Below are 27,964 nucleotides of genomic sequence, written 5' to 3'. Positions count from 1 at the left end.
GTTAGTCTTGGTTATTCTCCCCTCACTTATGCTATCGTCCTCCGCACCGCACACCACTTCTCGCCCGCTGTCGTCATAGCCTGCGCGATCGGTCCCTGCCTCCACCCTCTGAGTCCGTGGTCACGATCTTCAGGGTCGCCTCGGGCTTACCCTCCAATTGCCCCCGAGTCTGCGCCCGACATGCCAGGAGGCCTTGCTTCACGCAGTCTAAGGCAGACCGGGCTGCGCATCCGCACCCCACACCGAGAGCGGGGAGCCTGGCAGGAAATCACCACAGAACAGCGCAGCGCAGCACTTTCGCATCAACAAGAGCCGCTCTGTTATGGCGGTTTTTGTTGCTGTGATGGAAGCGACTGGTCATCTGGCAGCCTTTATTTCCCCTCTTCAGGCTCTCGTTCCGTTTTTCGCTTTTCCACACACCGACTAACCCCGACTATTTCTGCTGTCCTGCTAACTGCGATCTTGCAGATACTACTCCATCCGTCAAAATGGGCCACGAAGATGCCGTGTACCTGGCCAAGCTCGCCGAGCAGGCCGAGCGCTACGAAGGCACGTATTCACAGATACTAAAAACCCCGGCAACCGCCGCTAACACTCCACCCCGCACACAGAGATGGTCGAGAACATGAAGATTGTCGCCTCCGAGGACCGCGATCTTACCGTCGAGGAACGGAACCTCCTGTCGGTTGCCTACAAGAACGTTATTGGCGCTCGCCGTGCATCGTGGAGAATCGTCACCTCGATCGAGCAGAAGGAGGAGTCTAAGGGCAACTCTACCCAGGTCGACCTTATTAAGGAGTACCGCCAGAAGATCGAGGCTGAGCTCGCCAAGATTTGCGAGGACATCCTCAGCGTCCTTGACCAGCACCTGATCCCCTCTGCCAAGTCGGGCGAGTCCAAGGTGTTTTACCACAAGATGTCAGTAATTCCCCTGTCAACGTGCTACCTTAGCTGGGTCTAACCCCAGTCCAGGAAGGGTGACTACCACCGCTATCTCGCCGAGTTCGCCGTTGGCGACAAGCGCAAGGATTCGGCCGACAAGTCTCTCGAGGCGTACAAGGCTGCCACCGAGGTTGCCCAGACCGAGCTGCCGCCCACGCACCCCATCCGCCTGGGCCTTGCCCTCAACTTCTCCGTTTTCTACTACGAGATCCTGAACGCTCCCGACCAGGCTTGCCACTTGGCCAAGCAGGCCTTTGACGATGCTATTGCTGGTACGTAACCCCGCGCCGCCAAGACGCCAACCTTTTCTAACAATGACTGCAGAGCTCGACACATTGAGCGAGGAGAGCTACAAGGATAGCACCCTGATCATGCAGCTCCTCCGTGACAACCTGGTACGTGGCAAAAACGCGAACATGACGATCAGACCAATGCTAACGCCCGACAGACCCTCTGGACCTCTTCCGAGGCCGAGGCCCCCGCTGCTACCGGCTCCGCCGAGGCCCCGACCCAAGAGGAGCCGAAGCCGGAGGCGGCTGCGGAGGAGCCCAAGGCCGAGTAAGCGGCGTCATAGATGTTCCTGGTCTCTTGATAGTGATAACCCCGGTTTGGCAAATCCCTTGGTGGAAACGGTGTCTTTGGAGCGCGGACTGGAGATCCCCACGTACCTTTGCATGTTTACGGCAGATACACAAGACTTGGCAGGCGGTTCGTTGCGGCGGCTGAGGGTTGAAGCGCAACATTTGGAGGGTTCTGTTTTCCTTTCTCAAATTGCTTGCTTCTAGACTCGGACTGTGGCGAGGATCGCTTGGGCAAGAATAAAACCCCCCCGTCGTCAATAATAGACCTGTTTGGCGTCTCACGCGTTGCTGGTTACAGCCGCCGTTATAAGTTGTATTGTCTTGCATCATGTCGAGCTAGTTCACCTATATAACTAGATTTCACTTTCACCTTTCACCATCTTCAGCACCAACGCTTGTTCCTCCCTTCCCCCCGCTGCCACTACTACTACCTTCCTGCCTCCCGACACCACCGGCGTCAACATCATCCCCATTTTCCTCAACCACCGCAAAACAAACCCTCAACCACAAACTACAATCCGCACATCCCACCATCAACTCCCCCAAATCAGCCGCATCCTCCAAGTCAGCCTCGGTGAAATAATACCCCCTCGGATTCCCGCACCGACACGACCGATACCACTGTGTCTCGCCTCCATCCCCGCCCTCGCCCTCATCGCACTCCAAATCGTCCAGGTCGATCGTCTCGATGCCTGTTTGAAATGCTTCCCCTGTTCCTCCACCTGCTGCTCCTGAGTGGGATTGCTGCTGGCGGAGGAGGAGGAGGGAGGTGTCGTAGGCTTGGCGCTGGGCGCGGCGGGAGAGGGTGGCATAGGCGGTGGAGATTTGGTCGATTGTGTAGGTGTGTGGGTGAGTGGTGGACGGGGGGTTGTTGGGGTGGTGGGAATGGTGGTGGGGTGGGTGTGGTTTCTTGTCGGGGTGGTGGTTGAGCAGGGCGCGCCGGTAGGCTCGTTTGATGAGTGCTGCGGCCGCGGGCTCGCCTCCGGTTTCTTCTTGCGTGGTGAGGGTGGTGGGGGAGAGGTTGAGGATTTCGTAGTAGGTTGGGTTGGGGTTTGAGGGGGTCATTGTGAGGTGTGCCTCCTTGGCGGTGTGTGGGTGCTGGATGGGGGTTGGGTGCTGAGCTAGTTGATGGTGTTGAAGAGAGAAGTTTGTGCGAACTTTGGGGGGCAGAGTCAGAAGAATTTGGAGCCAATCACGTGCGTTTGTTTTGTAAAAGGGCCCTCTAAGTGCCCTAGGAGCGAGGGAGACCTTCTCCAGACGAGACGCGGGCGTCAGGGAAAGAAGGGGAAGGGGGGGGGGGGCGGAGATAGTTGACAACACAAAAATGGCAGTGGTGTGTATGATATCTGTTGCCCACTTGGCAGGGAACTGATCGCCCAATAACAGCGGGGAGGCGAGAAGAGGAGCATAACCAAAGCTTGAATCAGACGCAGATGGTAGCACACTGCGGGCCCTCTTGAGCCGCATCTCGAAGGTCCTCCAGTGGTTGAATGTTGTACATTTGTATTGGTACAGTCTAGAAACACCACAGCTCTTGTGCATGGTATCTGGCCGCTTATTTCGGGAACTTGGTCCAATCCCGTTTTCCGACCTGTAACTTGGTTAGCAGCACATTCCAAGCCGTGAGTACCAGCCACCAGAAAAATTACCTTCTTCCATTCCCTGATGAGGTCCGGCATGTCCAACATGGCCTGTCTCCTCTTGTCCATCCTGTCGAACATCCAAGTCAGCAAGTAGCCCCAAAACAGCCCCACCACTCGTCCCAGGAATTCCGGACGTACTTGACACCCAGCTGCCTCTCGTGCTTGTGACCCTTGACCTTCTGGCCAACACCGGTACCCTTGACCCGCAGACCGAGCTCGACCCTCTTGCGTAACCTCACCTCGGTGCTCTTGGGCCCCTCCGGCAGTAGCTCCTCCACACCATGCTTCCGCGCCATCTTGACTAGTTCGGCCTGCCGGCGCAGGGAGTACTTTGGGTCGTGCCACTTCCCAGTCACGGGGTGCCTCAGGGGCCTGAACGGGTTCGGCGTGTCTTCTTGGTAGCCCGTCTTGTGTGTCTCGGGGTCGGCGCCGGCGGGGAGGATCGAGGCCGGGGGGTACCGCGCGAGGAATGTGCGCAGCCGCGTCGGCAGCGCCAGCGCTAGTTGTATGTTCTTCGTCGCCGCGGCCGCCATTGTCGGAGTCTGCTTGACGCTGTGATGTGGGCGAGCGAGTGCCTTGCCGACAGCGAGTCGAGCCGAGAGGTTCATGGTCGCGGAGCAGCAGCAATGGATTCTCAAAAAAGAGTGGACCCGCAGTTTTCTGACAGTGCGTGAAAGAACCACACTCACACCACCTCGGAAGGGTTGAGGTCGTTTCTCCATTCGGCATAATAAACAAATAACATATCAGATTATTGTCGCTGGTTTCCCTGAAGAAGCAAGAAAATTAGAGGTTCTTTGTTCTCTCATTTATTTCATCTCGCATGTTTTCTGCTCTCATCGGACACAACTACCTAGAGGTGTATCTTGAGTACAGTGTATAATAATCGTTCGCCACACGGAGGCAAGGTGCCAAGCAAGCCAAGCACTTGCGCCAAGATCCAAATGCACATGAACCGTGAGTGGCGGTCCGGCATCGAGCGGCCATCTCATTCCTCAAACCAAACTTTATTCGTACCTTTAACCATCTCTATCTACACCCCGGCGACACTTGTATCGCGCCATGGATAAAAGACGTCTACCGCCAGACCTCCCAGCTTTGCTCCGGCAGCGGGAGGCTGAGAGAGCCGCGGCTGCGAAGCCTAGGTTCATCCCGAAGAAGGAACGAGAGCGCATGGCCGCAGAGAAAGCGGCGAAAGAGGAGGAAGAACGGAAACGGCGAGAAGAAGCGCTCATAGCGCAACGGCATTGGTCGACAAACGGGACAAACGGACCGAATGGATACTCGATCGGAAAGTCGACGGCCAACAGTATACCGACCGGCCCCAAGGCGATGCGACACCCAGGCGACAGTGGCGAACCTGAGCACGGCGGGAAACGGCGCCGGCTTAACGACAACGATGAAAAACGAGCCGAGATGGAGCGGAAGGACGCGGCGGAGTTGCGAGCAAAGTACATGGGCCCTGAGGTCAACCAATCTACCTTCTCGGCGAAGAAGAAGAGAAAGAGGACGGCGGCGAACAAGTTCAACTTTGACTGGGATCCCGAAGACGACACGAGCCGGCCTTTTGACCCCGTCTACGCAGAACGCCCAGAGTCACTCGTAAGGCTCGCGGGCTACGAGAATACCGACGAGTTGGTGCTCCGGAAAGCAGAGGCCATCCGGCGCGGCGACCCAGAGACGGGAGAGGAGCGCGCGAGGAAGTTGTTGGAACAGCACGAGCGCGTCAAACAGGCGGCAGAACGCAAGAACTTTGGCAAGCACTGGTCGGAGAAAAAGCTAGAAGACATGAAAGAACGCGACTGGCGTATCTTCAAGGAGAACTTCGGCATCGCCACCAAAGGTGGCGCCATTCCAAATCCGATGCGCAGCTGGGCCGAGTCAAATCTGCCACGGCGGCTGCTCGAAATTGTCGAAAATGTCGGGTACGACGAACCAACTCCCATTCAAAGGGCTGCTATACCGATAGCACAACAGGCACGCGACCTGATCGGTGTTGCCGTTACCGGTTCAGGTAAAACGGCAGCCTTCCTCTTACCTCTCCTAGTATACATCTCGGAACTCCCTCCTCTTACGGAATTCAACAAGAACGACGGGCCGTATGCGCTCATCCTCGCCCCGACCAGAGAATTGGTGCAGCAAATCGAGACCGAGGCCAGGAAATTCGCCGGCCCCCTTGGTTTTACTGTGGTCAGCATTGTTGGTGGTCACTCTTTGGAGGAGCAAGCCTTTGCGCTCCGGAACGGCGCAGAGATTATTGTCGCAACTCCAGGTCGTCTGGTGGACTGCCTTGAGAGGCGCCTGCTTGTGTTTTCCCAGTGTTGCTACATTATTATGGATGAAGCAGACCGCATGATCGACCAGGGTTTTGAGGAGCCCCTAACCAAGATTCTCGACGCTCTACCGGTAGCAAACGAGAAGCCGGATACGGAAGATGCAGAGAACTCACAACTCATGAGCCGCTACCTCGGCGGCAAAGACCGGTACCGCCAAACCATGATGTATACAGCGACCATGCCGCCGCTCGTCGAGAAAATCGCCAAGAAATACCTCCGTCGTCCGGCCATCGTGACTATCGGTAATGCTGGTGAGGCCGTCGACACAGTCGAGCAGCGTGTCGAGTTCGTTTCGGGCGAAGATAAGCGTAAGCGGCGCTTGCAAGAGATCCTTAACTCGGGCCAGTTCAAGCCGCCCGTTATCGTCTTCGTCAACATCAAACGCAACTGCGAGATGGTCGCTAAGGACATCAAATCATGGGGCTACTCGACGGTCACGCTCCACGGCAGCAAGACGCAGGAGCAGCGTGAAGCGTCGCTGGCGTCGGTTCGGAACGGCCAGGCAAATATCCTGGTGGCCACGGATCTGGCGGGGCGTGGTATCGACGTGGCGGATGTGTCGTTGGTCGTCAACTTCAACATGCCCTCGAGCATCGAGGCGTACACACATCGTATCGGTCGTACCGGTCGTGCGGGTAAGAGCGGTGTGGCCATCACGTTCCTGGGCAACGAGGACTCGGACGTCATGTACGATCTGAAGCAGATCATCTCCAAGTCTTCGATCTCGAAGGTGCCGGAGGAACTGCGGCGGCACGAAGCCGCGCAGTCGAAACCGACGCGCGGCGGGGGTAAGAAGCTGGAGGATAGTGGGGGTTTCGCTGGGAAGGGGGGTTCGTGGCAGTGAATGCCGCCGTGGGTTGGGGGCGGTTGTGTGTCGGATACCATTGGTGTGTACAGTCCTCGGGGCCAGGCCTATAAGGAGGCTCGTCAATACACCTTAAGCGTTCTATTGCAACAAGTTATGTCAGCTTGTGACCGACCTCGAGTCGAACGTGGGGTATCAAACATGCGGGTTCTTCCGAAGACTTGCTTGTGTCGTGGGGTATCGCTGTGGCTGTGACTTGCTAACATCTCCACTGTCTGTTCTAACAATGACTTTAAGTTGACAGGGAAGCCGGCTTTGCGGGTAGATCGGCTCATCGGATAAGAACCCTGCAAGTGGGATCACGGTGGCTGAATCTCCAGGATTGCCAAGTCCACTCGTGCGGCCCGAGTTGCGGCGCATATGGTGGTTCTGTAACAAGGAGAAAAGAGATGAAGGAGTTGTTTTGGTTTTTGTGTTGTGTAAGAGGAAGGGAACTCAGAATAAGTTTGGGAATCTGTTACTTGGAAATAAAACACAGACTCCCGGGCTGACCATGCCACGTTCCAGAGTGGTAACCGACAGAGCCGACCAACGACATGTGTTCGGTAACCTCTTGGTATTGGTCGGCTGGGGCAACTTTTGAGATGCTGTGCCCGTTTCGAAACAGGACCCGCAAAGTCTAAGCCTGATTGGATGGATACTAGTTCGTACAAGGTCGCACACAACGTCCTTTAGAGAGGCACGACAGAAGGACGACTGACAATTGCTACCTATTTATAGGAATGGATCGGCACCTAAAACAATAACGTGGAGTTAGATCCGGAGGCTGAAAACATAAGGTAGCTTCCCACGATTTCCAGGTCGCGAAAATGGGTTGCCCTTCAGTTGATCAATCTCATCACCAGCGGCGGCTGATTCAATAATCTCGATTAACAACGTAAGCACGGCTTCACGGGCAGCTTCGCGGGTTTGAAAATCCTCGGCTTACCAAGGTTTCGTGACTTCGGTTGCCAACTTGACGAGTGCGATACAAACACACCATGTCGACCACGCCCACCGCCACCACCACCGTTGCAACAGAACCTGTGGGCGGTAACCTGAGCGGATCACCCATCATATTCTACCCTTTGCCGACACCATGGCCAGCGCCGATAGGGTGCGAGAAATACTTGTACCGACAAACCGATGAGGGCACCATTCTTGCTTGGGATCCCGTCTATCCTAGCAGATTTCAGATAGAAGAGGCCAGAAGATGTTTCTCCAGGCAGTTGGGTGACTGGTGGTGGCAGGACCGCACCGGCAAATTACCACTACAAACAGCATTTGGGCCGACGTTTGTTTGTCCCGAGGCCTATACGGCTGTTCATACTAGCACACTAGACAGCAGTGTCTCGGCAGCGCAAACCGCGTTCACCTACTGCTGCCCTAGGTAAGCCTGTGAACCCTAGATAAGGAACGTGCGTGGGTGCTAACGTGAGCAGCAACTACGCCTTAGGTGCGGTTTTCCAGCCAACTCAAAGACACGTAATGCAGTGCACATCAGTGGTCATGCCGGGCGAAACCCTCTCCTACATGTCCCGCACTTCCGTCACCCGCACGGTCACCGTCAGCGGCACCTCGGAGAAGGCCACCGTCCAGAGCACCAACATTGCGACCTCGACCGTCGTGAAGTCATCTCGCGCTATCGTCTACGCAGTTCCTATCAACGGATTCAACATCGTGCACCAACAGGGCAGCGGCACCGGGCCTGGGAACGGCACGGCGACGCCCCCATTATCAACAACGGATACACCCTTGAAGTCCAATAGCCCATCAATGACGCCAGGCGCCATCGCCGGGGTTGCGGTGGGCGCAGCCCTTGGTACCGGGTTATTGGCCCTCGGTGCATTCTTCATTTGGAAAGTTTGGGAAAGGCGAAAACTTAACCGAAAGGGAGTTGCCACATTGGAGGAAGGGGCGGGAAAAGACAATCATTATGTGAAAGCATCAGGGCCGAAATACGAGATGCCCGTCAAGCATCATATACACGAGCTGTCGCATTTTAAGACTACCCAAGAGCTGCCCTGAACAGGATTCGAGTGGCTATGGTGGAAGTTGCATGCCTGTCAGGCTGTCTGGGATTAATGGCCCATGTATAGAAAGCTATGAGGTTTCCATTTCTCTGTATCAATACTTAGAGGTTAGACACCAATATTAATGTATACTTTCCCACAGTCGGTATGTCTGTTCAATTAGGTAAGGTAGTCTGACGATTTTTCAATCCGTGGCTTACATGTATTCTGAAGCTTGCAGAAGACCAGTCCCATCGGGTCTTGACTATATCAAGGCTTGCAACTTGAATGCTTCAAACCAGAGATATAGCAACAACAAACTATGTGCTTTATCAGGTTAGACACTGTTATCCTATGGCAAGACAACGTCGTTTTAGAAATTTCTACTTGAGTCGTATGTACGTCGGCTTCGGCCCTTTAACCCCACCACCACCCACTTCCCGTTCCTGGCGTACCCCTGTTGCCAAGAGCCCGGACCGTTCTCAATTTTTTTGTGTTCTGCCACTGCCGATGCACAGTGGTGAGGACAGTGCCACTCCAACCGCCATCATGTCCTGAGCTGGATTCGGACCGTGTCCGGTACCAAGGAGGAGACCATCCCCAGTCTTAACATGTGAGGGTTTTTTTTTTTTTTTTTTTGGACCTTTCACGCAACGGCGAGGTGTCGACGGTCTCGACGATTGTCCCTTCAACAGCCGACAAGACAAAGCCAGACCGGCGCCCTCTCGCCTCAGCCCTTGCAAGTACATACCTGCTCCGCTCATCGGGACTCCAACTCAAGTCTTGCCGCCGCCCCTCGATGAGCCACTGAGCGGTGATTTGTGACCAACTCACCTCGCACCGCGCTTTTGTGTGAACTGCATTGTGGACAGCCGGGCTGTATCATTTGCCTTGCATTGAACGAGCAAACAAGGCTTGGATTTCCTTGTTCCATCTCTGTCATCCTGTTCTGAGCGTTGCCTGTGCGGTGCGTTCCGTCCCGGCTACCCGCCAAAAGCACTCGGCCAGGGGCATCACCCCGCAGCCCGAGATCTTACCCACGCACACCGGGAGGTTGATAGTCAGCCCTTCTGGTTTTAACGGCCGGTCGCCGGTCGGGAAGGAACGAGGACTTTACTTCTCCACGTTCCGACCTTGACACACCGTTGACAGACATGGAGCCAGCAACCAACCAAGAAGGCGCAAGTCACCTCAAGCCCTTCTCAGAAACCACGACTGCGCCGGCACACCTGAAACCCAGGACAGCAGTCATGGAGGCCATCGAAGACATCATCTACGGTTCCGTAAGCCAATCCCACCCCCCTCACCCCCCACCACCTTGCTAACCCCCCACTCCAGGTCGCCGGCATCGTAGGCAAATACATCGAGTACCCCTTCGACACAGTCAAGGTCCGCCTCCAATCCCAACCCGACCACCTCCCTCTCCAGTACAAGGGACCCCTCGACTGCTTCCGGCAATCCATCCGCGCGGACGGCTTCCTGGGCCTGTACCGGGGCATCAGCGCACCACTGGTAGGCGCGGCGCTGGAGAACAGCAGCCTGTTCTTCTGGGAACGGCTCGGGCGCGCCGCCGTCTACGCCGCGGGCTACACGCCCCGCGACCAGGCCCTACCACTCTCCGCCCTGTGGGCCACGGGCGCCTTCTCCGGCGCCATGACCTCCTTCGTGCTGACCCCCGTCGAGCTCGTCAAGTGCAAGATCCAGGTGCCGGCGTCGGCGGCGGCGGGCGAGGCGGGCTCCAAGGTGGCGGCGGCGCCGCTTCGCCCGCTGCCTGTCATCCGTGATATCTGGCGCCACCAGGGGCTGCGCGGGTTCTGGCATGGCCAGCTGGGCACGCTGATTCGGGAGTCGGGGGGTTGTGCGGCGTGGTTTGGGTCGAAGGAGACGGTTACGAAGCTGATGCGGGAGTGGAATGAACGGTCGGCGCGGTCGGAGGCGGAGCGTGAAAGGATTCGTGCGGCGGATGCCTTGCCGCTGTGGCAGCAGGCGGTGGCGGGCGCGTCGGCGGGGATGATGTATAACTTTTTGTTTTTCCCCGCGGATACCGTCAAGTCGCGCATGCAGACTTCGCCGATTGGGGAGGGCGCCGCGCCGCAGAGGAGCTTTTCTGGGGAGGCGGCGGCGCTTTGGCAGCAGGCGGGCTTGAAGGGGTTTTATCGCGGGTGTGGGATTACGGTGCTGAGGTCGGTGCCGAGCTCGGCGTTTATTTTTATGGTTTATGATGGGTTGAAGAAATACTTCCCTATGCAGTGAGGGAGGGGGGATGGTTGGGAGGTTGGGGTCTTTGGGGGGTTTTATAGAAGGGGGCGGCGGCATAGACGGGGAGCATTTATTTCTCCTTTAGCGGGCGTTGCGGCACCGGGACTTTGGAAACGGGACCTGGTTCATGATATCGGTATATAGAGCCATGTTTGTTGATACACAGAGGCGAAAAGAGCGATAGATATCTAACATTCTTTCCACAATCCCACCTGCCCTCCAACCCCCACCCCCTTCAAGATTCTCCCATCACACTCAAGTGCTCTTCTTCTTCCCCTGGCCTCCGACGATGGGGCTCAAGTCCCAATTATTCAGATATCCCGTCCCAAACGACAGGTAAGTCGCGAACCCGAGCCAGCCGACGTAGGGGACCAGCAGCCAACCGGCGACCTCGTCCACCTTGGTGCCCCACAGCCAGGCGAGGTACGAGTTGATGCCGACAAGGGCGGCAGCGTCGATGGTCGCGAGCACGGGCCGGTTCAAGCCGTAGAAGAGTGGCATCCATGCCAGGTTCAGGCCGAGCTGGATCGTGTACAAGGTGGCGCCTTGGCGGGCGGCGAGGATGGTGTCCTAGCGGAGGGGTGGTGAGCTCGGGGTTCGGGGCAGGGGTGGGTGTGGGTGAGATTGGGCAAGGAGGGGGGCTTACGGTGGTGTTGAGAGGGGAAGTGCCCAGGTAGACAGCCCGGTGTGCGGCATAGCCCATCACGCCGTAGAGGGCGGTCCAGACAGGTGGGAAGACGCTTGCTGGGGGGCGGAGAGGCGGCTGCTTGAGGGTGAGGGATTCACGGCGGTTGGTGGCAGCTGTTTGTGTGTTATTCTCAGTGTGGTTTTGACAATATACTCAGAGGGACACACGTCTTGTGGAATAGCCTACTGCCGACCCCAAGGTGATGGGCAGCAGGATAGAACCTGGGAGGCTGCCGAAGATGGCCTCCGGGAGGGTGAGTGAGGGTATGTAAGTTGTCATCGTGCCTTGGTTCAAAGATGAAGGTGTATGGGATTGTATATCCAAAAAAGGTATTACAAGTCAGGTCACGGTTACGAACTCGGTTTGTTCCACGTTAAACATAAAAAGGTGAAGTTGCAGTCTGCCCCAGACGAACTCGGCGAGGATGACATCACCGAATCTGGCTTCCGAGACATTTGGCGAGAGTAACGGGCAGGGGCAAATACACCACAACCTGTGAGATAAGAAATTAAGAATATGTACTTTGGAACTGCTAAAGCATCATATATTATTTCGCAACAAGATACCATTTACTGTCCCAATACATCTTGACACTTTAAATTGAAGTCTCATGGTCCCAAGTGCAATTTACCCTAACCCCCATCAAGCAACTTAGCTCGGTTAGTCGGAACGGGTGGGGCCGCTTTTGAGTTCAGCTGCAACACGTGACTCCGCCCAGCCACTTGGTGGAGCGACAACCTGGAATTGTCCACTTGGAGTCTTGCACCTTGCCAATTCAGCAACTCCACGCTGTTCGCGGTCTCCAAACCCCCAACGCGCATCGGCCTGCTCCGAGGAGTCCCGTCTTCATCGTCGCTGTAGACGGCCACCATCAATTGTTCGTTCACCCTTTCTCTTTTGCTTATTTATGCCCATTTTGATTTCCCTCACCATCACCGTCATCAGATCCTGCCCCAGCGTTTTGCTCTTGAGCACGCTTCTCGGCTTCATTTCTCAGCCTGATCCTCTCCCGCCCGTCCTCCACTCCTCCCTGCATCGTCGCGATGAACGTAGCAACCTCCTCGAAACCCCCAACCCTCATACTGCACCTACCTTCTTTATGCATTCATCCCCTCATTTGTGGCTCGATGCTGCATGCTCTTTTCTCGATTACATAACCCTCCCTCATTGTTACCTGCTTGCCTTCCCTCACCCGCCAAGATTCGTTGCTTTCTAACCGCAATCATGCCGCCAAACAGTCATTACCGGCCATAGATATCCAAACAATTGGTTTTAGGAGTAACGTAACAAGCGGCAAACAAGGCCCCAGCGGCGCGCGACAAAATCGAACAGCAGTAACAGGCCTCCTCCGTCCTGTTCTTTGACTTCTCGACCTTGCGCCCTCCGAGTTCTGCTCTCAGAAGACAGAGTTGATGTCAGCGAAATAACACGGTTACTCAAGACAATATGGAGTATCACCGTGATTCGGCGCGATCGCCCGGCGACCGCTGGAGCGGCCGCGACGACACGAGGATCAAGGAGGAGAGGGGGGACACCTTCTACCGCAGTGGCAGATCTCCTGGTGCGTGTTAAGCTCCTGCGAACCAACATTTTTGTGCTCCCAACCGCGACTTGTTATCATGGCACAGTTCGCTTCCCAGCTCGTCATATCGTTGCGCTCTCTCCTGATTCCCTTTCCTAACCTGCGCTCTAGGTACCGACCGTAGTCGCCGTCGGTCTCGGTCTCCCCCTGTGGTCGATCGGTACGAGCCAAGGGGACGGGGCCGCGACGAGTATGCCGGCACTCGCGATCGGGATGACCGCGGTCGCCGTTCCCCCCATCCCAACATCGACCGTTACGTTCCTGGCCAAGATTCCACACCGCATCGAAACCTGAACAATCTTCTTCCCGATCCTCTGAAGTTGCCATATCAGGTAGGGTTCTCGTGGTTTGGCGAGTGGTGGAGGTCGAACGAAAAAATAAAGGAGGATAAGGAGCGGTTAAAGAGCGGCCGGAGTAGGGAACCCGAGCGCCCTCGAGGCCCGCGCGAAGTCCAGGCGGAGCGGGAGAAGGAGAAGGCCAAGATCCAAGCTGCTTACGACAAATACAAAGAGGACCTCCAGGCCAAAATGGCCCATACCTTTGTTAAACAGCACAAGGAGGAGCAGTGGTTCAAAGAGCGCTACGTGCCCGACGTTCGCGACCCCTTCCGCCAGCAATTGAACGAGCAGCGGCACAGTGCGTATGCTCGATGGGAGCAGGACCTTGCGTCCGGCATCTTTGACGAGTTATCTCTCGAAGGCATCCCAAAGAGTGAGAGCAACGGAGTCGGTGGCGTGGTCGAGAAGGAAGAGGGTGAAGCAACGGCCGCAAATGAAGTACTCGGCGTCGGTGATCTGGTGCCTACTATGCCCGCCGACGTCAGGGACGAGAGCCTGGATCAGCCCACTCTCCTTATCAAAACCATCGCGCCCTCTGTAAGCCGCCAGAACCTTGAAGCCTTCTGCAAGGAGCATCTTGGAGAGGGAGAAGGTGGTTTCAAGTGGCTGTCCTTGAGCGACCCCAACCCCAGTAAACGGTACCACAGGATCGGCTGGATCATGTTGCACCCCGCACCCGAGGCCCCGATCCCTGAAGAGACCGAGGAGGATGCCAAAGACGAGGAAGATGGCGAGTCTAAGTCTGCCGCTCCCGTTTCGACTGCCGAAAAAGCTCTGGAGGCGATCAATGGCAAAACTGTCAAGGACGAGCTGCGCGGTGACTTCACCTGCCATGTTGGTGTCCATAACCCACCTTCGCACCCTAGAAAGAAGGCGCTTTGGGATCTGTTCTCTGCTCCAGACCGCATTCGCAAAGACCTCCAGTTAGCCACCGAACTCGTCGCCAAGTTTGAGGCAGACGTTGGATCTGATTTCAATGCTGCCCGCCAAATTGAAGAGCATGCCTATCGACTTCGTGATGAAGGGAAACTCCAGCCGGCGATGCAAACGGCCCCGGTTAAGAAGCCGAAGAAGGAGCGGCGCCTTCGCCTAGACGAGTCCTTGGACGTGGAGCGCGAAGAGGGAGAGGATCACGACATGATTGAAGAGGGAGAGGATGACGAGGACGAAGGCATGGTGGATGACGAGGTTGATGACATGGACCTTTTGGTTGACAAGAAGCGACTGGATCTGACCATCGAGTACCTTCGTCGCGTCTTCAACTTCTGCTTCTTCTGCGTTTTCGAGAGCGACTCGATCCATGAGCTGACCCGCAAATGCCCGGGCGGTCACCTCCGAAGGCCCAGGAGCACTCTGTCCTCAGCTGCCAAAGCTGTGGCCGAGGCGAGCGCGAATGGAGACCCTTTCCCCGCTAAAAAGCGCAAGGAGGAGGATATCGAGGAGGGCGAGGCACCCGAGGAGGACCGCAAATTCCGCGCCACGTCTAAGGCTGAGCAACAGTTGCAGCGGGCCTATAATTGGGTCAAGACGTTTGAAGACAAGATTAACCAAATTCTGCACCCCGAGACGGCCGACCTTCGGAAGCTTGGCGGCAAGCCAGTCGAGGATGCGATCAACGACGACCTTGGCAAGTATTGCAAGCAAGAGGACGAGCATAAGTGGCGCTGCAAGGTACCCGAATGTACCAAGCTCTTCAAAGAGGAGTATTTCTGGCGCAAGCATGTCGAGAAACGCCACGTCGAGTGGCTTGAGAAGCTCAAGGAAGAGGTGAACCATTACCCCCAACCCATTCCATCATCTACCTATGCTAACGCTATGATACAGTTCGAACTCATCAACGCCTACGTCCTCGACCCTGCCCACATCGCCCCCTCACGCACCGACGCAAACTCGAATGGCCACTTCCCCCAATCCAACGGCCAACAACCGACGGGCACCCCCCGTGGCTTCAACCTGCAGAGCTATGCCGTGAACAACATGATGAACTTCCCGAGCTTTCCCATGCCCATGTTCCCGGCCGGAATCATGAGCGGCGCTGGTGGCGCCAATCCCCTGGCCAACCCAGCCGCCTGGCACGCCGGTGCTGGTGGAGATGAGCGTGGCGGCCCTGCCGGCCCTATCCGTCGCGGCGGCGCGTCGGGCGGCGGTGGGGGCAGGTTTCAGAACCGGTCTGGTCCGTATGACCGCCGCGGGAACAATCCCCGCTATGGTGGCGGCGACGGCGGCAGCATGATGGGTGGCGGGCGGGGCCGTCCTGGACCGGCGAACAGGTGGGGTGACGGCGCCGGCGGTGCTGCCGTCGGGCCCCGCGAGGCAGTCCAAGGCCGGACGCTCAAGAGCTACGAGGACCTGGATCAGGTATCGGGTGGTGGTGGCGGTGAGCTCAACTATTAGACTGATTTGCTTGAGTTGTGGCTTGGAGGCGAGGCTACTTCGGGCGCGGCGGGGGAGGCAGAATTGAGATTGAGGAAACCCCAACGCATGGACGTGATGAAGGACAGCTATTGCTTTTACCTAGCTATAGCTCGTCAGTTGGAGGGGCAGGTGTGGTGCGCTTGGGGACGCACAGGGGGCTCAGGAGCGATTGTTTAGATTCTGTACAAATATGGAAGGCCTGGCTGGCTTGCGATGATTCCGACATTTGCCAAATAGTTAACCAATTTTATCACCTTTTTTTCTATTTCGTTTACTGTGCTTCCTAGTGACGGCACGGCTACAAACACACACATTTCACTGCTTTCGTTGTACTCCTTCTTAGGGATATCCGATGGCAACACTTCTTATCAGGTAGATGTATTGCGGTCCCAATGAGGGATCTAGATTCTAACTGGGTCGATTTCTCTAATTTCCTCGACAGCAGCGAATCCATCATTCATTCATGCAGTTGTTTTATTTCCCTGCCATTTATTGTCCGTGATACACATACCCTACCCAGCTCTTTCCCCGCCCCCTTTACCTGCTGAGAGCGATATCATCGATGCGCAGAATCATCTTGACCGTCTCGGCGGCCAGCTCGATGGCGCTCGTGCTGACGAGCAGCGGCTGCAGCACGTTCTCCTTGGCGATGTTGGAGTTGACGCCGCTGCTCTTGATGCTGACGCCGGCGTTCTTCTCGCCCAGCTCGTGGCGGTGGCGCAGGTCGGTGACGACCTTGATGCTGTTCAGGCCGGCGTTCTCGGCCAGCGTGGTGGGGACGACCTCGAGGGCGTCGGCGAAGGCCTTCCAGCAGATGGCCTCGGTGCCCGACAGCGCGCGCGCCTGCTTGCTCAGCTGCGACGCGATCTCGATCTCGGCCGCGCCGCCGCCCGCGATGAGCGCCTTCTTCTTGACCAGGCACCGCACCACGCAGAGGGCATCGTGCAGCGACCGCTCCGCCTCGTCCAGGATCAGGCTGTTGGCGCCGCGGACCACCACCGAGATGGTCTTGCCCGCTGACCGCGTGCCCGTCACCTTGACCATGCGGCTGCCGGAGCTCTGGACCTCCTCGACCAGGTCGGCGCTGCCGAGCTTGTCCTCGGTGAAGCTGTCGATGTCGGCGATGGGCTTGCAGCCCGTCGACTTGCAGATAAACTCGACCTCGTCACGCTCGATATCCTTGACGGCGAGGATGCCGAGGCGCTGGAGGAAGTGCAGGGAGAGATCGTTGACGGCGTCACGGAGGATCGACTTTTGGATGAGGAGGACGTTGCACTTGGCCTTCTTGATCTTCTTGGCCATGTTGAGGAGGTACATCCGCTCCTCCTTGACGATCTTGTCCATTTGACGGTAGTCGTTGACAGAGATGGTGTTTTCCATCTAACGTACGTCAGTAAGGTGGGTGACCTAAAGCACAACATAGAGAGTTCAACATACATCAGGTTTGGGCGGGCTCAGTTGGAACTGAATTAGACCGATCTTGGCCTTCTCCATCCGTGCCGGCCCCCCTGCGCTCTTGAGGACAGGCTGTGTCAAGACCAAGCCGTCCACCAACTCGCTGTCTTCTATCGTCCCGCCAACCTTCTTGATGATACGGATATTCTTTAGGTCGACGTTGTCTGCCGTCTTGAGGTCTATCGTCTTGGTGACTGCGTTGACGGCCATGGGGCCGAGGAGGTTCGAGTATTGGGAAACGATCTTGGATGACAAGGAGGTGTTGGCAGCTTGGAGGAGGGCGGCCGTATCTGTGAGGGCGATGGGTTGCGACATGTCGTGAAGAACCTTTACCGCGGCGGCGGCGGCCCTCTGGAACGATTCGGAGATGACTGAGGGGTGGATGCCCTTGGAAAGTAACCGGTCGGCAGCACCGAGTAGGCTACCGCAGATAACCACCACGGATGTAGTGCCGTCACCGGCTTCGACGTCTTGAGCATTCGACAGTTGTACAAGCATCTTGGCTGTGGGGTGCATGACCGACATGCTCTTGAGCATTGTGCTGCCGTCGTTGGTGATAATGGTCTCGCCCTTGCCACTCCGAATCATCTTGTCCATACCCCGCGGTCCCAGCGATGTCCTGATGGCGTCGGCAACGGCTGCAACTAGTCAGCACCAAGGGGTTGCTCGACGGCAGCAATAGGTTGCCTACCTCTGGCGGCGACGATGTTCGAGGACCGGACAGCCAGCGGCTTCTCTTTGTCCTACATCGAGGGGTCAGTATCAGCTCGACGCGATGGACCGTCTTCTCGGAGCAAGTACCCTGAACGTCGCATTTCCACCCCCTCCACCCTGCTGTGTCGCGGTCGCAGTCGCAGTCGCCATTTTGCAAGCTCGTTCTGATTCGTTTGCGCGCAAGTCGGGCAAAAAAAGGCGTGTTGTGTTGTTTTGACAAGCGGTGTGATGCTCTTTTCTGTTGACTACCAGGCAGCTCCCCCTCCAAGGTACATCTAATAGGCAAGGTGGGACGGGATTTTTTCAGTCGGGTGCTGGAGTTCTTCCCAAGCCGTCAGTGGGGGAAGAGCCTAAGCTGGACCGCTGTGGCCCTGTTGCAGGCGGGGGGTCTCCATATCAGTTGGCGCTAGCCGCATTTAGACTAGAGCCCTTTCAGCCTCGCAGAGCTCTGGGCCCAAGGCAGCATGGGGATTACGGAACAGCTGCCTCTGGGTTCGCTGCTGCAGCCATAACTAACCGCCTCCAACATCATCCCTCGCCAAAACTCCACGACTTGTCGCCGCAGAAATTACCACAACCCTATTTGACGATACCGCCTACCTTTGGCCGCGAGTACCCCTACTACTGCTAAGCGATTTACGATTTAAACCCCCGAATCTGCATTCCATTCCCCTCCGCCGTCCGTCATCATGGTACGCCACCCAACACCACCGCCCCTTGGTTTGGTCGCTGCCCGCGCCGTTAGTTTCCGGGTTCTAACGATCACATAGCCTTCTGCCACAGGTTCAAGCTGGGAGAAGTACAAGAAAAACTTCGCCGATGACGAAGTAGAAGAGAAGAAGATCACACCGCTCACAGATGAGTTGGTCACACCTGGAACTGCCACCACCACGCTACGGAGCTGACACCATCAAGGGATATCCAAGTGCTAAAAACATACGGTGCTGCGTCTTACGGCGCTGCCATCAAGAAGCTCGAGCAACAAATAAAGGAGAAGCAACAGAGCGTAGATGAGAAGATTGGCGTGAAGGTACGTTATACTTATGAAGACGACCCAAGACATGGCCTTGGCTGACTTTCTATGTAGGAATCAGATACCGGCCTGGCGCCGCCTCATCTTTGGGACGTTGCCGCCGACCGTCAACGGATGTCGGAAGAGCAGCCGCTTCAAGTAGCGCGGTGCACCAAGATTATCCCGGATGAGAAGGACGAATCGAAGAGCAAATATGTCATCAACGTCAAGCAAATCGCCAAGTTTGTCGTCCAGCTCGGCGAGCGCGTCAGCCCGACAGATATTGAGGAAGGGATGCGCGTTGGAGTCGACCGGAACAAGTACCAGATTCTCCTTCCGCTCCCGCCCAAAATCGACGCTAGCGTGACCATGATGACGGTCGAAGAGAAGCCCGATGTCACATACGGCGATGTTGGTGGCTGCAAGGAACAAGTCGAGAAACTCCGCGAGGTCGTCGAGATGCCGCTGTTGTCGCCCGAGCGCTTTGGCAACCTGGGCATTGACCCACCGAAGGGTGCTCTCCTCTACGGCCCCCCCGGTACCGGCAAGACCCTGTGTGCGCGTGCCGTGGCCAACAGGACAGATGCGACCTTCATCCGTGTCATTGGCAGCGAGCTGGTCCAGAAGTATGTGGGTGAGGGTGCCAGGATGGTTCGCGAACTCTTCGAGATGGCACGGACAAAGAAAGCATGCATCATCTTCTTCGACGAAATCGACGCTATCGGCGGCGCGCGTTTTGACGATGGTGCCGGAGGTGACAACGAAGTGCAAAGAACCATGTTGGAGCTGATCACCCAACTGGACGGTTTCGATGCTCGCGGCAACATCAAAGTCATGTTCGCCACCAACCGCCCGTCGACGCTCGATCCCGCCCTCATGCGGCCGGGGCGTATCGATCGCAAGATCGAGTTCTCGCTGCCCGACCTTGAGGGCCGCGCCAACATTCTCAGGATTCACGCCAAGAGCATGTCGGTGGAGCGCGATATCCGTTGGGAGCTTATCTCGCGTCTTTGCCCCAACGCCACGGGCGCCGAGCTGCGTAGCGTGTGCACTGAGGCTGGCATGTTCGCCATCCGGGCGAGGAGGAAGGTTGCGACTGAGAAGGACTTCCTGAGCGCGGTTGACAAAGTTATTAAGGGCAACCTTAAGTTTAACTCGACTGCTGCGTACGCGCAGTACAATTAGAGCGGAAGGGTGGCTGTTTTTGTATGTACGAATAGAGCGTACTTAGCCGTCGAACTGTTGGCAATCACACAAGGACAGATTCCCCAGCGAATGACTTCAATAGTGAACTATCGGGCCCTAGCTCCCCCCATTTGGGGCCGCTCCCACTATGCCTACTATATACACTTATGCCTCTAAAGTTTCTTGATCTTTCGTGCCTAGCTTTGTATGTACAGCAGTACTCTTTAGACTCAGTTTAGTTTATAGGCACCGAATTGCCGCTGTATGTTGCCCAGTGCGCGACTCCCTGACACTGGCCTCGCGGCCTCCTCAAGAGCACCGTCTTGCAAGATCCGGATGGATGCAATAATAAAATTATTCCTCCTGCCCTGCCGCCTTGCGGTCTTCTCGTCCCTTTTCTGTAAGCTGGTTGACGCCAAAAGAGATATCCAGATGACGGCCCAGCAACCCATCAGGTGTCACGGTTATGGCCGCATGCAGGGTCCCGATGGGGGGTGCGCGGAGAGCGCCCCCCAGCCAATCATTAAGAATGGGTCCCAGACCAATCAGGAGAGGAACGGGGGGAACGGCTACCGTTCCCAAGGTTCCTATAAAGGAACGAGAGGAACGGCCACCGTTCCTCACGTTCCCCAAGAAAGAGGTACGGAGATACCTAGGACCTAGATAGTATATAGTCACTCGTCCTGGAGAGCTCTGGGAGTTCTCCAGTTAGCAATCACAACTACAGTTCGCTACAAGCTCGCAAGCCTACTGTTGAGACAAGTCTATTGTTGTGCACCCTTTGGCTGCACCGAACCTAAGCATCCTCAAGAGATTACCTTCACCGAAGCTGAACCCTAACAGGATAGGATCCTGGAGTAGGTTCGTCACATCAGGCCGCAGCGAATGCCCGGTGAACAACTAGCCCTTGATTGAATCGCCGGATCTCGCTTCGTCTAGCTCGTTCCATCCTCGGGGCCATTTCTAATGGTTCCATTTACCGGGGCGGGCTCTGTTTTCGGCCGGTGAAGCGGGTCGGGTGGCGTTTATTCTCTTTCTTCTCCATCGCCCCTTTCCTCGCTCTTGTCTGGGGGTAATAGAAGTCCTTGTCGTCGGCGGGTTCCCAACCCCAATAATCCGTATGGAACGGCTGGAGTCCGAGTCGGAGGGGGTGCTCAGCCTTGTACTATCCGACCGACAGACAAATATATCAGCGGCCAACATCAACCAGAACCGCCTTTCTAAATGCTCCGTCTACGCATGTATAGATCTTCAGCCCTCCACAAACGGCAAACATCCCAAGCAAACCACCTCTCCGTCCTGGCCCCTCTCAACACAACACCGGCTGCACACCACCCGTTTGTGCCCGCCGCCTGTTGTCCACCCCTGCTCGTGCTCCCTTCTCCCAACGTCGTCGTGCTGCGCCTGCTGTTGCTCCTCGTCGTCTGCGTCAAGCATCGTAAATGATACCTCCCCCGCTTCCTCCGCAGAGGCGCCCCCTATCGATGTAGTTGTTGTCGCGGTCGCGGGGGAGGGGAGTGCGCGAGCACTGTGGTGGGGTCCCTCGGACACGGCTGGATGTGGGTTGTGTGGTTGCGCCCGCCGTTGTGGTTGCGGTTGCGATTGTGGTTGTGGTTGTGTTTGTGTTGTCGTTGGCGAGTGGGCGTATGGATATGGGCTGGGACCACCACCGCCGCCACCGCCGCCCCAGCCGAGGCACTCGCGAATGCATACGTAGCATGTCCGCTGACCGCACCCTTCGCAGTCGGCGAAGGAGTCGAGGTCGGATTTCTTGTTGGGCTTGCGCGAGCAGATGTGGCAGCGGCTCATGGGGGGCGCGGCGGTGGGGGTCGGGAGCGTAGATCGGGATCGGGTGTCCTCTTCGACCCGGGAAGCGTCCCTAGTTTGTTGATGCTCCCGATGTAAATGATGAAGCCCATGGTGGTGTCTTTGCGGGGGCGAATTGGAGGGTGATCGCTGCATCGGTTCTCCATCCACTTCGAGCTCTATGTCGACTAATGTTCGCTGCCGCTTGCCCGGCGGTATGGGGATGATCTTGCGGTTGGCTGAGGCAGAGGAATGGTGGGTTCGATCGTCCTGATGAAATATCCCGTGAGGGGTGTTTGTAGCACTATGCAGGTTGAAAGATGGAATTATTAGCGCCAGGGTCCATGGATATCGCGGTCAGGCTCGCATACGGGTGTATCTGGTGGTCGTTGCCGTCTCGCCTCCGCTTCCTGGACGACTGCACCGTCGGCGATTCCTGGGCGATCGACGGCATGTCGATTTATTTTTTGGAGAAAATACGGAAAGTGGCGATCGATCCAGGTCCGCTTGAGTCGTATAAAAACCGACTAAGACGCAAATATCTCTACAGTGGTTATGGAAGGATTTGAAGGATGTCGAAAGGGCAGCAGCGGCATGGCATTGTGGAGGCGAGATGTGAAGTCGAGTTTCCATCCAAACTCGGCCAAGCTTCTGGGCTTCATCGAATCAACGCTTGCACTGTGTTGCCCCGTGCCTGGCGAGTCGCGTTAAGTGCAGCGTTCGGAAATTGGGGGTTCTGTTGCGTGGCCCCTGCATCGCTCCACACCTTGAAGAGTTATTATTTCAAGTCAGCCCTGGATGGAAGTCCACGAATCTGAGTGCTGCAGCCACGTCAATGAGCATGACTATCTGCATCCCGGGCCTCGTTACCAGTGACAGATCGCGCCCAGTGGTTACAAAACGACACTAGGAAAAGGTAGGAGCGGGCGAATTGGCAAAAGAATGATTGTTGTAGCCGTAAATGAAGTATTTGATACTTAACTACATGGATAGGCGAACCACACGGCGATTCCAGAACTCGGCTAGTTAGTTGCTAAGCATGTTCCCCGACCAAAAATGTTCTCTCAATGCATGGGAAGTTCGCTTCGTAGTAAATAAAAACGAATCTAGGAACGCTTGTTAAATTTCGGATATCTTCGGAATCTCTCCAGACGACTCTTTGAAAACGCGCCGTTGCCCTTGCGTGATCTGCAAGTTATCAAGAAACCTGGGATGACACGCATCACGTGGGCCGCTAACCCCAAATAGGCAGAAGCCCCACCTGGCTACCTTCCGCCTTCGAACTTCTCTCCTCCTCGCTCCCGTGTCAACCCGTTGTTCGCTTGAGCCTCAACACCTTCCAACACCGCACCACCCGCAACCCCCAATCGGAGGAGTACGATACCCAAACAGAATATCGAGTCGAGAATTCACGAAATCGGCATCGAGATATGAGTCGAGCCAACAAACTTGGCCCGGAGGTAAATCGGTAAGTCGACCTGTGCTTTTACTTTGGTGGCCATTCCTCCTTCCCGTTCTCCACCCGGTCGCAACCTACCGCCTCAACGGCAGCCCCGGCTCCCGTCATCCCCGATCGGCCTCGCTGCATCCCGGTATCTTGACTAACGACACCCAACTATGGATAGAGCTTTGTTCGTGAAGAATCTAAGGTGTGTTGCCCTTGCCCGTGTTTGATTCGCGTTCTTGAGAGTTCGGTTGTCCTAACCTCCCTGGCCTACCTAGCTACAACGTCACTCCAGAGGAGCTGTTCGACCTGTTCGGAAAGTACGGACCTATCCGGTATGTCAATTCTGCATCCGCCTTCATTTCCGAGGTCTTTTTATTAACTCGGATGTGTAGTCAAGTCCGACAGGGTATCGCGAGCAACACGAAAGGCACCGCCTTCGTTGTCTATGAGGACGTGATGGACGCAAAGCAGGCGTGCGACAAGTTGAACGGCTACAACTTCCAGAACCGTTACCTCGTCGGTATGTTGAGCCGTGGTTACCGTTGATGGTGACATCCCACAACTGACCGTTCGCCGCAGTACTATACCACCAGCCCGACAAGATGGTCCGGACAAAAGAGGACCTGGACGCGCGCAAGGAGAACTTAGAACGCCTCAAGCACCAGCATGGCATCGATTGACAGTTAGACGGGCCTGCGGACAGTCTTCAGAGTCAACGCAACGTGTCTGGAGGCCCGTCTCCGACAAACGCCTCCGCGAAAACAAAGGCGGCCTCGGCGCCCAGGGCGCCAAAGTCCATCGTCAAGAAGGGCAGGCCGGATTTCGCCATGCACGCACGCAGGATGCCTCACTTCGTGCGAAAGCTACTTCCGACCGTGCCAGAGTGCGCCTAGCCGATTCAATTCGCGGTCAGTTTCTAGACATGGTCACCTTTTGCTGGCCAGTCACAGCGTCGCAGTTCACGCCATCCACACAAAGCTGGTAACTTTTCTCGTTTCAGTTCAAGGGTTCTTTTTGCTGGTGTCCCCGGGTTGCTTGGGACTCAGGGGTAGGGGTTAAGAGGATGGAGTTTTACGATTGCAATTTGGGGTCTTTTCCGGTGCGAGCAGGGCAGTCACGGACAATTTTATTGCCCGTCAATATTTCGGTACTGCCCAGGCGGTTTCCAAATTGGCATTGGGCGCAGACCGATTTTTGACACAAACATAACTGTAAGCCATGGTTGGGGACAGCGATGGTACTTGGTAGCAGCCTTCCATATCTCCCTAAAATGCTTTTCGACGACGCTACTGGTTTATCCTGGCTTATTTCCGTTTCAAGAATCTTTGTTCGTGTGTTGGATTACGTCACTTCATCATATAGCGACATGTGTGTCTTCGTGTACCGTATATATGAACGTTTTTAAGACAGCAACTTGTGCAGCCTTTCGAATGTCAGCAAACTTCTGATCCGCCTCTATGCAGCTGTGGAAAGTAAAGCATCTCGTATTATTCCCTTGTTATCTACGCAGCAAACCAAAATCATGCCAAGTCGGCAGCGGTTGCCGGCAGCCAGCAGCAAGCAGCGAGCAGCTGGGTAGTGGGCCCCATGAACCAGATCTGGCCCGGAGGTAAGCGGACCCGCCATGTGGGCCATTTGACGTGGGCCAGCCTCAAGGCCAACAGCGGACGGCCAATAGGGGGCCTGATAGAAGAAGTCGGCCGCAACGACCTCGTGCATTGCCCGCGGGACTGCCATCTGCGCCTCCCCTCCAGGCACCACGCATCTTTCTAGGCTGTTGCAACCGTAGCTTCCCAATATTAGTTAACCTTTCTCTCCAACCTCAGCTTCTCCTTCCTTCCTTTCTTCCGATACACACCTAACAACAATACGCCATTCCAAATTAACAAGGGTCTCAACAATTGATTTCCAGAAAAAGCAGCGACCATTTCCCGAACTAACGAACCAACCGAGCGGACCCTTGATTCAGTCAGGTGAAACACTCCTTACCAAGCGGACGGACTCCGGCCCCCTTTCCATCCGATTGGCAATCACGAACACGACCGGAAACGAAACAGGAGTTACGAAGTACAGACTTTTCGCTCTCGATGTCTACGAACTGGAGCAGTAGAAGAAGCTTCAAGGAGTAAATGTTAGCTGTCAACCGATCGCCAACCGCCGTTGCAGTCCCCACATTCCCAGATGTCGCAGTCCCAACTTTCACAGCGGTAGCAGCATCGAGCCTGCCTTCCTCCTCCTCCGTCTCCTTCTCTCCGGGCGACCACACACCGCCCGTCCTCCACCTCCACGTCTCCGCCGCCGATCCCGCCATCATCGGCCTCGTCGAAGCGGTGACCGTTGCAATGACGTCTACCAACCCCACCACCACATCCCTCCTCCCAACCGCCCCGACCGCCACAGGCTCCCCCGCCGGGCCCACGAAACCAACCGAGTGCAGCCTCCTCGGCTCGTTCGCCATCCTCGTGCAGCTCGCCCTCGGCGCCCTGGCCCTGCTCTCGCTCGTGTACAAGCGCTGGCGCGAGCGCCCGCAGCGCCCCGTCAAGATCTGGTTCTTTGACGCCTCCAAACAGGTCTTTGGCAGCGTTTTGGTCCATGGCGCCAACGTCTTCATGTCGCTGCTGACCAGCGGCAAGTTCAGCATCGAGGTCGATGCCGGGGCCGTGGCTGCGAGCGGGGTGGTCAGGAGGATGGTGGGGGGGCTGATGGGGAGGGCCGAGGAGGACGTGTATGTGCCAAATCCGTGCTCCTTCTATCTGTTGAATTTGGGGATTGATGTGAGTATTTTTCTCTCTTTTTATTCTCTGACTTTGGATGGAAGCTAATGCAACACAGACTACCATCGGCATCCCCATACTCATCGTCATTGTGCGCGTCCTAACCAAGCTCGTGGCCCACACCCCCCTCGGCAACCCACCCGAGTCCATTCAGAGCGGCAACTATGGCACTCCGCCAAACGCCTGGTGGTGGCTCAAGCAAAGCTTGATCTATTTCTGCGGCCTCATGGGCATGAAGCTTGTCGTGCTCTTCATGTTCATGGCGTTCCCGTGGCTGCCGCACGTGGGTGATTGGGCGCTGGGCTGGACCGAGGGCAACGAGAAGCTGCAGATTGTCTTCGTGATGATGCTTTTCCCGCTCATTATGAACGCTCTGCAGTACTACATCATTGACTCCTACATCAAGAAGCAGGAGGCTGCCGCGATCGACGGGGAGGCCTCCACAGGCACCGGCTCGCCGATCGCTTACGAGGAGCTGGCGATTTCCGAGAGCGAAGATAGCGACGACGACGAGGACGACGATGTGCAGAAGAGCGCCAACGCCGAGAGGAGCTCGCATGTGCGGATGGAGAGGCAGGATTCCGTCACGGGCCGGCCCAACCGAGAGGGCGAGTATGATCCGGATGTGGATGGCGACAGTCCGACAATAATCGGCAGCAGCTCAAGCCACATCTCGGACAGAGGGACGCTGCCTAAACCGTTGCTCCCTGCCGAGTAAGTGAGCAACTGTGTTGGTGAAGGTCGGGGTTGTACATGGCTCGGCGTGATGTGGGCTTTGGGTTCTACGGTTTGGGCGTCAAACATGGGTGCATTGTTTCTTGTTCTCTCGGGCATCTTCCCTCCTTGTTTCTTCCGTTATATACCGGCGTTGGATTCACACATACACGGGCGTACATTCGAATAATCAGCGGGTTTGTTGGGTCAACGCATAGCGATTTTGGATTTATCAACGCTTGCATTTTGTTATCTAGTCTCGCTGCTCAGGGATATGACTTCTTGGAACGCAATACACAAGGCGCAACCCCGAATCCCTCTCGGTGCCATCTGCTCTAGCGGTGTGATGTGATGTGTTCGACTTCCTGATACTTAAGATAAAATGAGTCAAGAGCCTGGAGCCGAGGATGGATAGGTGACCCACCGGTTGGCTGTCCTTGAAGAAACTACTGCTGCTACTGGGAGAACGCAAGCTGAGATAATTCAGTCGGTGAAGCAGAATTGCTGCTGAACGGCTGTTCGCTGTGCCGCTAGGCCGACTGGGACATTTATTTACCCCTAGGGCCCCCAGAATCCGGGTAGCTTCAGGTCCTGATAGGTAACTGCGATATCTGTGCGATGGTCGTAGAACAGCCAAGAGGGGAATCAGACGGCAGCGAGTATTGGCAACTAGCCGCTGGGAGTTCCGTGCCTAGCGATGTGCGTTATCACCTTTCGTGATGCGAATCCCAAGAGCATCGATTGCTGCTAGAATTGCTTGGATACCCTCCATGCCTTGGAGATTTCGGAGCCTTGCTACTTCACGGACGAAGTTGTTTCCGTGAGTGACAATATTGTTGAAAAAAGGGAGGATATTATTATCGTCGTTGTTATCAGCCATGGTCGGTGTTGCTAGTGGTAGTATTGGTGTTGGATTTTGGGTTGGAATTGGTGTTGGTCAAATTGGTTTGCTGGTGTGAGAAGCTGAGTTTAGTTACCTACCTATTTAGTAAAATGGCAGTTTGAAGGAGTTACGACCACTTGACTGTAGGTACCCTCCTACCTCAGGCTGGACTTCTACCCGGGTAGCCCGATTCTCCAGAGTCTGCCCAATGAGCTACCAAATACTATAAGTTGATCAAACGATATGTGAGCAAACTCCTGATCAGTGATGGAGTGGACAGAGAATGAAAGTAAACCGCCTTTTCTCCATTTTCCTCTTTCATTTCTGATCCTCT

General features: G+C 56.0%; 13 protein-coding genes across 13 annotated transcripts; 8 read left to right on the top strand and 5 right to left on the bottom strand.

The window, feature by feature from the left end:
* Positions 1–488: 488 nt before the first annotated feature.
* Positions 489–1,504, top strand: F5144DRAFT_589085 (DNA damage checkpoint protein rad24; the record flags this gene model as incomplete). The annotated part of the gene is made up of 5 exons (XM_066789997.1): positions 489–549; positions 612–918; positions 973–1,214; positions 1,267–1,337; positions 1,391–1,504. 5 exons carry the CDS (start codon positions 489–491, stop codon positions 1,502–1,504), a joined length of 795 nt encoding a protein of 264 aa, XP_066648957.1.
* Positions 1,505–1,882: 378 nt separating this feature from the next.
* Positions 1,883–3,699, bottom strand: F5144DRAFT_617471 (mitochondrial 54S ribosomal mL59 domain-containing protein; the record flags this gene model as incomplete). Its single annotated transcript, XM_066791882.1, has 4 exons — positions 1,883–2,022; positions 2,062–2,743; positions 3,173–3,233; positions 3,301–3,699. 4 exons carry the CDS (start codon positions 3,697–3,699, stop codon positions 1,890–1,892), a joined length of 1,275 nt encoding a protein of 424 aa, XP_066648956.1. The 3' UTR covers positions 1,883–1,889.
* A 454-nt stretch (positions 3,700–4,153) lies between these two features.
* On the top strand, positions 4,154–6,843 carry F5144DRAFT_556917 (Pre-mRNA-splicing ATP-dependent RNA helicase PRP28). The gene is made up of 2 exons (XM_066787998.1): positions 4,154–6,448; positions 6,509–6,843. Exon 1 carries the CDS (start codon positions 4,229–4,231, stop codon positions 6,344–6,346), a length of 2,118 nt encoding a protein of 705 aa, XP_066648955.1. The 5' UTR covers positions 4,154–4,228; the 3' UTR covers positions 6,347–6,448; positions 6,509–6,843.
* A 184-nt stretch (positions 6,844–7,027) lies between these two features.
* Positions 7,028–8,735, top strand: F5144DRAFT_608574 (uncharacterized protein). The gene is made up of 2 exons (XM_066791596.1): positions 7,028–7,736; positions 7,789–8,735. Exons 1-2 carry the CDS (start codon positions 7,348–7,350, stop codon positions 8,372–8,374), a joined length of 975 nt encoding a protein of 324 aa, XP_066648954.1. The 5' UTR covers positions 7,028–7,347; the 3' UTR covers positions 8,375–8,735.
* Positions 8,736–9,317: 582 nt separating this feature from the next.
* On the top strand, positions 9,318–10,768 carry F5144DRAFT_55792 (mitochondrial carrier domain-containing protein). The gene is made up of 2 exons (XM_066788050.1): positions 9,318–9,641; positions 9,697–10,768. The coding sequence occupies exons 1-2, from the start codon at positions 9,513–9,515 to the stop codon at positions 10,609–10,611; spliced, it is 1,044 nt and encodes a 347-aa protein (XP_066648953.1). The 5' UTR covers positions 9,318–9,512; the 3' UTR covers positions 10,612–10,768.
* Positions 10,769–10,872: 104 nt separating this feature from the next.
* F5144DRAFT_478830 (TspO/MBR family-domain-containing protein) lies at positions 10,873–11,584 on the bottom strand (the record flags this gene model as incomplete). Its single annotated transcript, XM_066785122.1, has 3 exons — positions 10,873–11,187; positions 11,264–11,434; positions 11,471–11,584. 3 exons carry the CDS (start codon positions 11,582–11,584, stop codon positions 10,873–10,875), a joined length of 600 nt encoding a protein of 199 aa, XP_066648952.1.
* A 1,065-nt stretch (positions 11,585–12,649) lies between these two features.
* F5144DRAFT_55738 (uncharacterized protein) lies at positions 12,650–15,914 on the top strand. Its single transcript, XM_066788020.1, has 3 exons — positions 12,650–12,866; positions 12,999–14,992; positions 15,050–15,914. Exons 1-3 carry the CDS (start codon positions 12,752–12,754, stop codon positions 15,617–15,619), a joined length of 2,679 nt encoding a protein of 892 aa, XP_066648951.1. The 5' UTR covers positions 12,650–12,751; the 3' UTR covers positions 15,620–15,914.
* Positions 15,891–18,217, bottom strand: F5144DRAFT_556903 (chaperonin Cpn60/TCP-1 family). Its single transcript, XM_066787997.1, has 4 exons — positions 17,897–18,217; positions 17,787–17,838; positions 17,078–17,733; positions 15,891–17,020 (listed from the first exon to the last, which is right to left on the bottom strand). The coding sequence occupies exons 1-4, from the start codon at positions 17,957–17,959 to the stop codon at positions 16,178–16,180; spliced, it is 1,614 nt and encodes a 537-aa protein (XP_066648950.1). The 5' UTR covers positions 17,960–18,217; the 3' UTR covers positions 15,891–16,177.
* A 20-nt stretch (positions 18,218–18,237) lies between these two features.
* F5144DRAFT_502785 (P-loop containing nucleoside triphosphate hydrolase protein) lies at positions 18,238–20,098 on the top strand. The gene is made up of 4 exons (XM_066786411.1): positions 18,238–18,501; positions 18,580–18,671; positions 18,725–18,839; positions 18,897–20,098. Exons 1-4 carry the CDS (start codon positions 18,499–18,501, stop codon positions 20,004–20,006), a joined length of 1,320 nt encoding a protein of 439 aa, XP_066648949.1. The 5' UTR covers positions 18,238–18,498; the 3' UTR covers positions 20,007–20,098.
* On the bottom strand, positions 20,099–20,523 carry F5144DRAFT_556900 (uncharacterized protein; the record flags this gene model as incomplete). The annotated part of the gene is made up of 1 exon (XM_066787996.1): positions 20,099–20,523. A coding segment is annotated over exon 1 (217 nt), but the record flags the coding sequence as incomplete, so codon positions are not given.
* Positions 20,524–20,963: 440 nt separating this feature from the next.
* F5144DRAFT_55708 (uncharacterized protein) lies at positions 20,964–22,503 on the bottom strand. Its single transcript, XM_066788002.1, has 2 exons — positions 22,184–22,503; positions 20,964–22,116 (listed from the first exon to the last, which is right to left on the bottom strand). Exons 1-2 carry the CDS (start codon positions 22,264–22,266, stop codon positions 21,258–21,260), a joined length of 942 nt encoding a protein of 313 aa, XP_066648947.1. The 5' UTR covers positions 22,267–22,503; the 3' UTR covers positions 20,964–21,257.
* A 525-nt stretch (positions 22,504–23,028) lies between these two features.
* Positions 23,029–24,152, top strand: F5144DRAFT_617461 (uncharacterized protein; the record flags this gene model as incomplete). Its single annotated transcript, XM_066791881.1, has 6 exons — positions 23,029–23,280; positions 23,438–23,461; positions 23,535–23,591; positions 23,652–23,779; positions 23,839–23,864; positions 23,943–24,152. Exons 1-6 carry the CDS (start codon positions 23,243–23,245, stop codon positions 24,150–24,152), a joined length of 483 nt encoding a protein of 160 aa, XP_066648946.1. The 5' UTR covers positions 23,029–23,242.
* A 1,449-nt stretch (positions 24,153–25,601) lies between these two features.
* On the top strand, positions 25,602–26,751 carry F5144DRAFT_479525 (vacuolar membrane protein-domain-containing protein; the record flags this gene model as incomplete). The annotated part of the gene is made up of 2 exons (XM_066785169.1): positions 25,602–26,033; positions 26,092–26,751. 2 exons carry the CDS (start codon positions 25,602–25,604, stop codon positions 26,749–26,751), a joined length of 1,092 nt encoding a protein of 363 aa, XP_066648945.1.
* Between the last annotated feature and the right edge of the window lie 1,213 nt (positions 26,752–27,964).

This window comes from Chaetomium tenue, assembly GCF_020726465.1.
Source record: "Chaetomium tenue strain MPI-SDFR-AT-0079 chromosome Unknown F5144scaffold_1, whole genome shotgun sequence".
NCBI classification, from domain to species: domain Eukaryota; kingdom Fungi; phylum Ascomycota; class Sordariomycetes; order Sordariales; family Chaetomiaceae; genus Chaetomium; species Chaetomium tenue.
The sequence above is the reverse complement of the archived record's forward strand: the minus strand, read 5'-3'. Positions and strand labels throughout refer to the sequence as shown.

Excerpts from the sequence above, each read along its gene's own strand:
- F5144DRAFT_556903 (XM_066787997.1), bottom strand. The coding sequence starts at position 17,959 with ATGGCGACTGCGACTGCGACCGCGACACAGCAGGGTGGAGGGGGTGGA. Across the intron at positions 17,734-17,786 it reads GAACATCGTCGCCGCCAGAG|CCGTTGCCGACGCCATCAGG; the intron begins GTAGGCAACCTA and ends GACTAGTTGCAG. Across the intron at positions 17,021-17,077 it reads TGAGCCCGCCCAAACCTGAT|ATGGAAAACACCATCTCTGT; the intron begins GTATGTTGAACT and ends GACGTACGTTAG.
- F5144DRAFT_55738 (XM_066788020.1), top strand. The coding sequence starts at position 12,752 with ATGGAGTATCACCGTGATTCGGCGCGATCGCCCGGCGACCGCTGGAGC. Across the intron at positions 12,867-12,998 it reads CCGCAGTGGCAGATCTCCTG|GTACCGACCGTAGTCGCCGT; the intron begins GTGCGTGTTAAG and ends CCTGCGCTCTAG. Across the intron at positions 14,993-15,049 it reads TTGAGAAGCTCAAGGAAGAG|TTCGAACTCATCAACGCCTA; the intron begins GTGAACCATTAC and ends GCTATGATACAG.
- F5144DRAFT_55792 (XM_066788050.1), top strand. The coding sequence starts at position 9,513 with ATGGAGCCAGCAACCAACCAAGAAGGCGCAAGTCACCTCAAGCCCTTC. Across the intron at positions 9,642-9,696 it reads AAGACATCATCTACGGTTCC|GTCGCCGGCATCGTAGGCAA; the intron begins GTAAGCCAATCC and ends CCCCCACTCCAG.
- F5144DRAFT_608574 (XM_066791596.1), top strand. The coding sequence starts at position 7,348 with ATGTCGACCACGCCCACCGCCACCACCACCGTTGCAACAGAACCTGTG. Across the intron at positions 7,737-7,788 it reads TTCACCTACTGCTGCCCTAG|CAACTACGCCTTAGGTGCGG; the intron begins GTAAGCCTGTGA and ends TAACGTGAGCAG.
- F5144DRAFT_55708 (XM_066788002.1), bottom strand. The coding sequence starts at position 22,266 with ATGCCGTCGATCGCCCAGGAATCGCCGACGGTGCAGTCGTCCAGGAAG. Across the intron at positions 22,117-22,183 it reads AACGACCACCAGATACACCC|TGCTACAAACACCCCTCACG; the intron begins GTATGCGAGCCT and ends CAACCTGCATAG.
- F5144DRAFT_502785 (XM_066786411.1), top strand. Across the intron at positions 18,672-18,724 it reads ATCACACCGCTCACAGATGA|GGATATCCAAGTGCTAAAAA; the intron begins GTTGGTCACACC and ends GACACCATCAAG. Across the intron at positions 18,840-18,896 it reads ATGAGAAGATTGGCGTGAAG|GAATCAGATACCGGCCTGGC; the intron begins GTACGTTATACT and ends CTTTCTATGTAG.
- F5144DRAFT_556917 (XM_066787998.1), top strand. The coding sequence starts at position 4,229 with ATGGATAAAAGACGTCTACCGCCAGACCTCCCAGCTTTGCTCCGGCAG.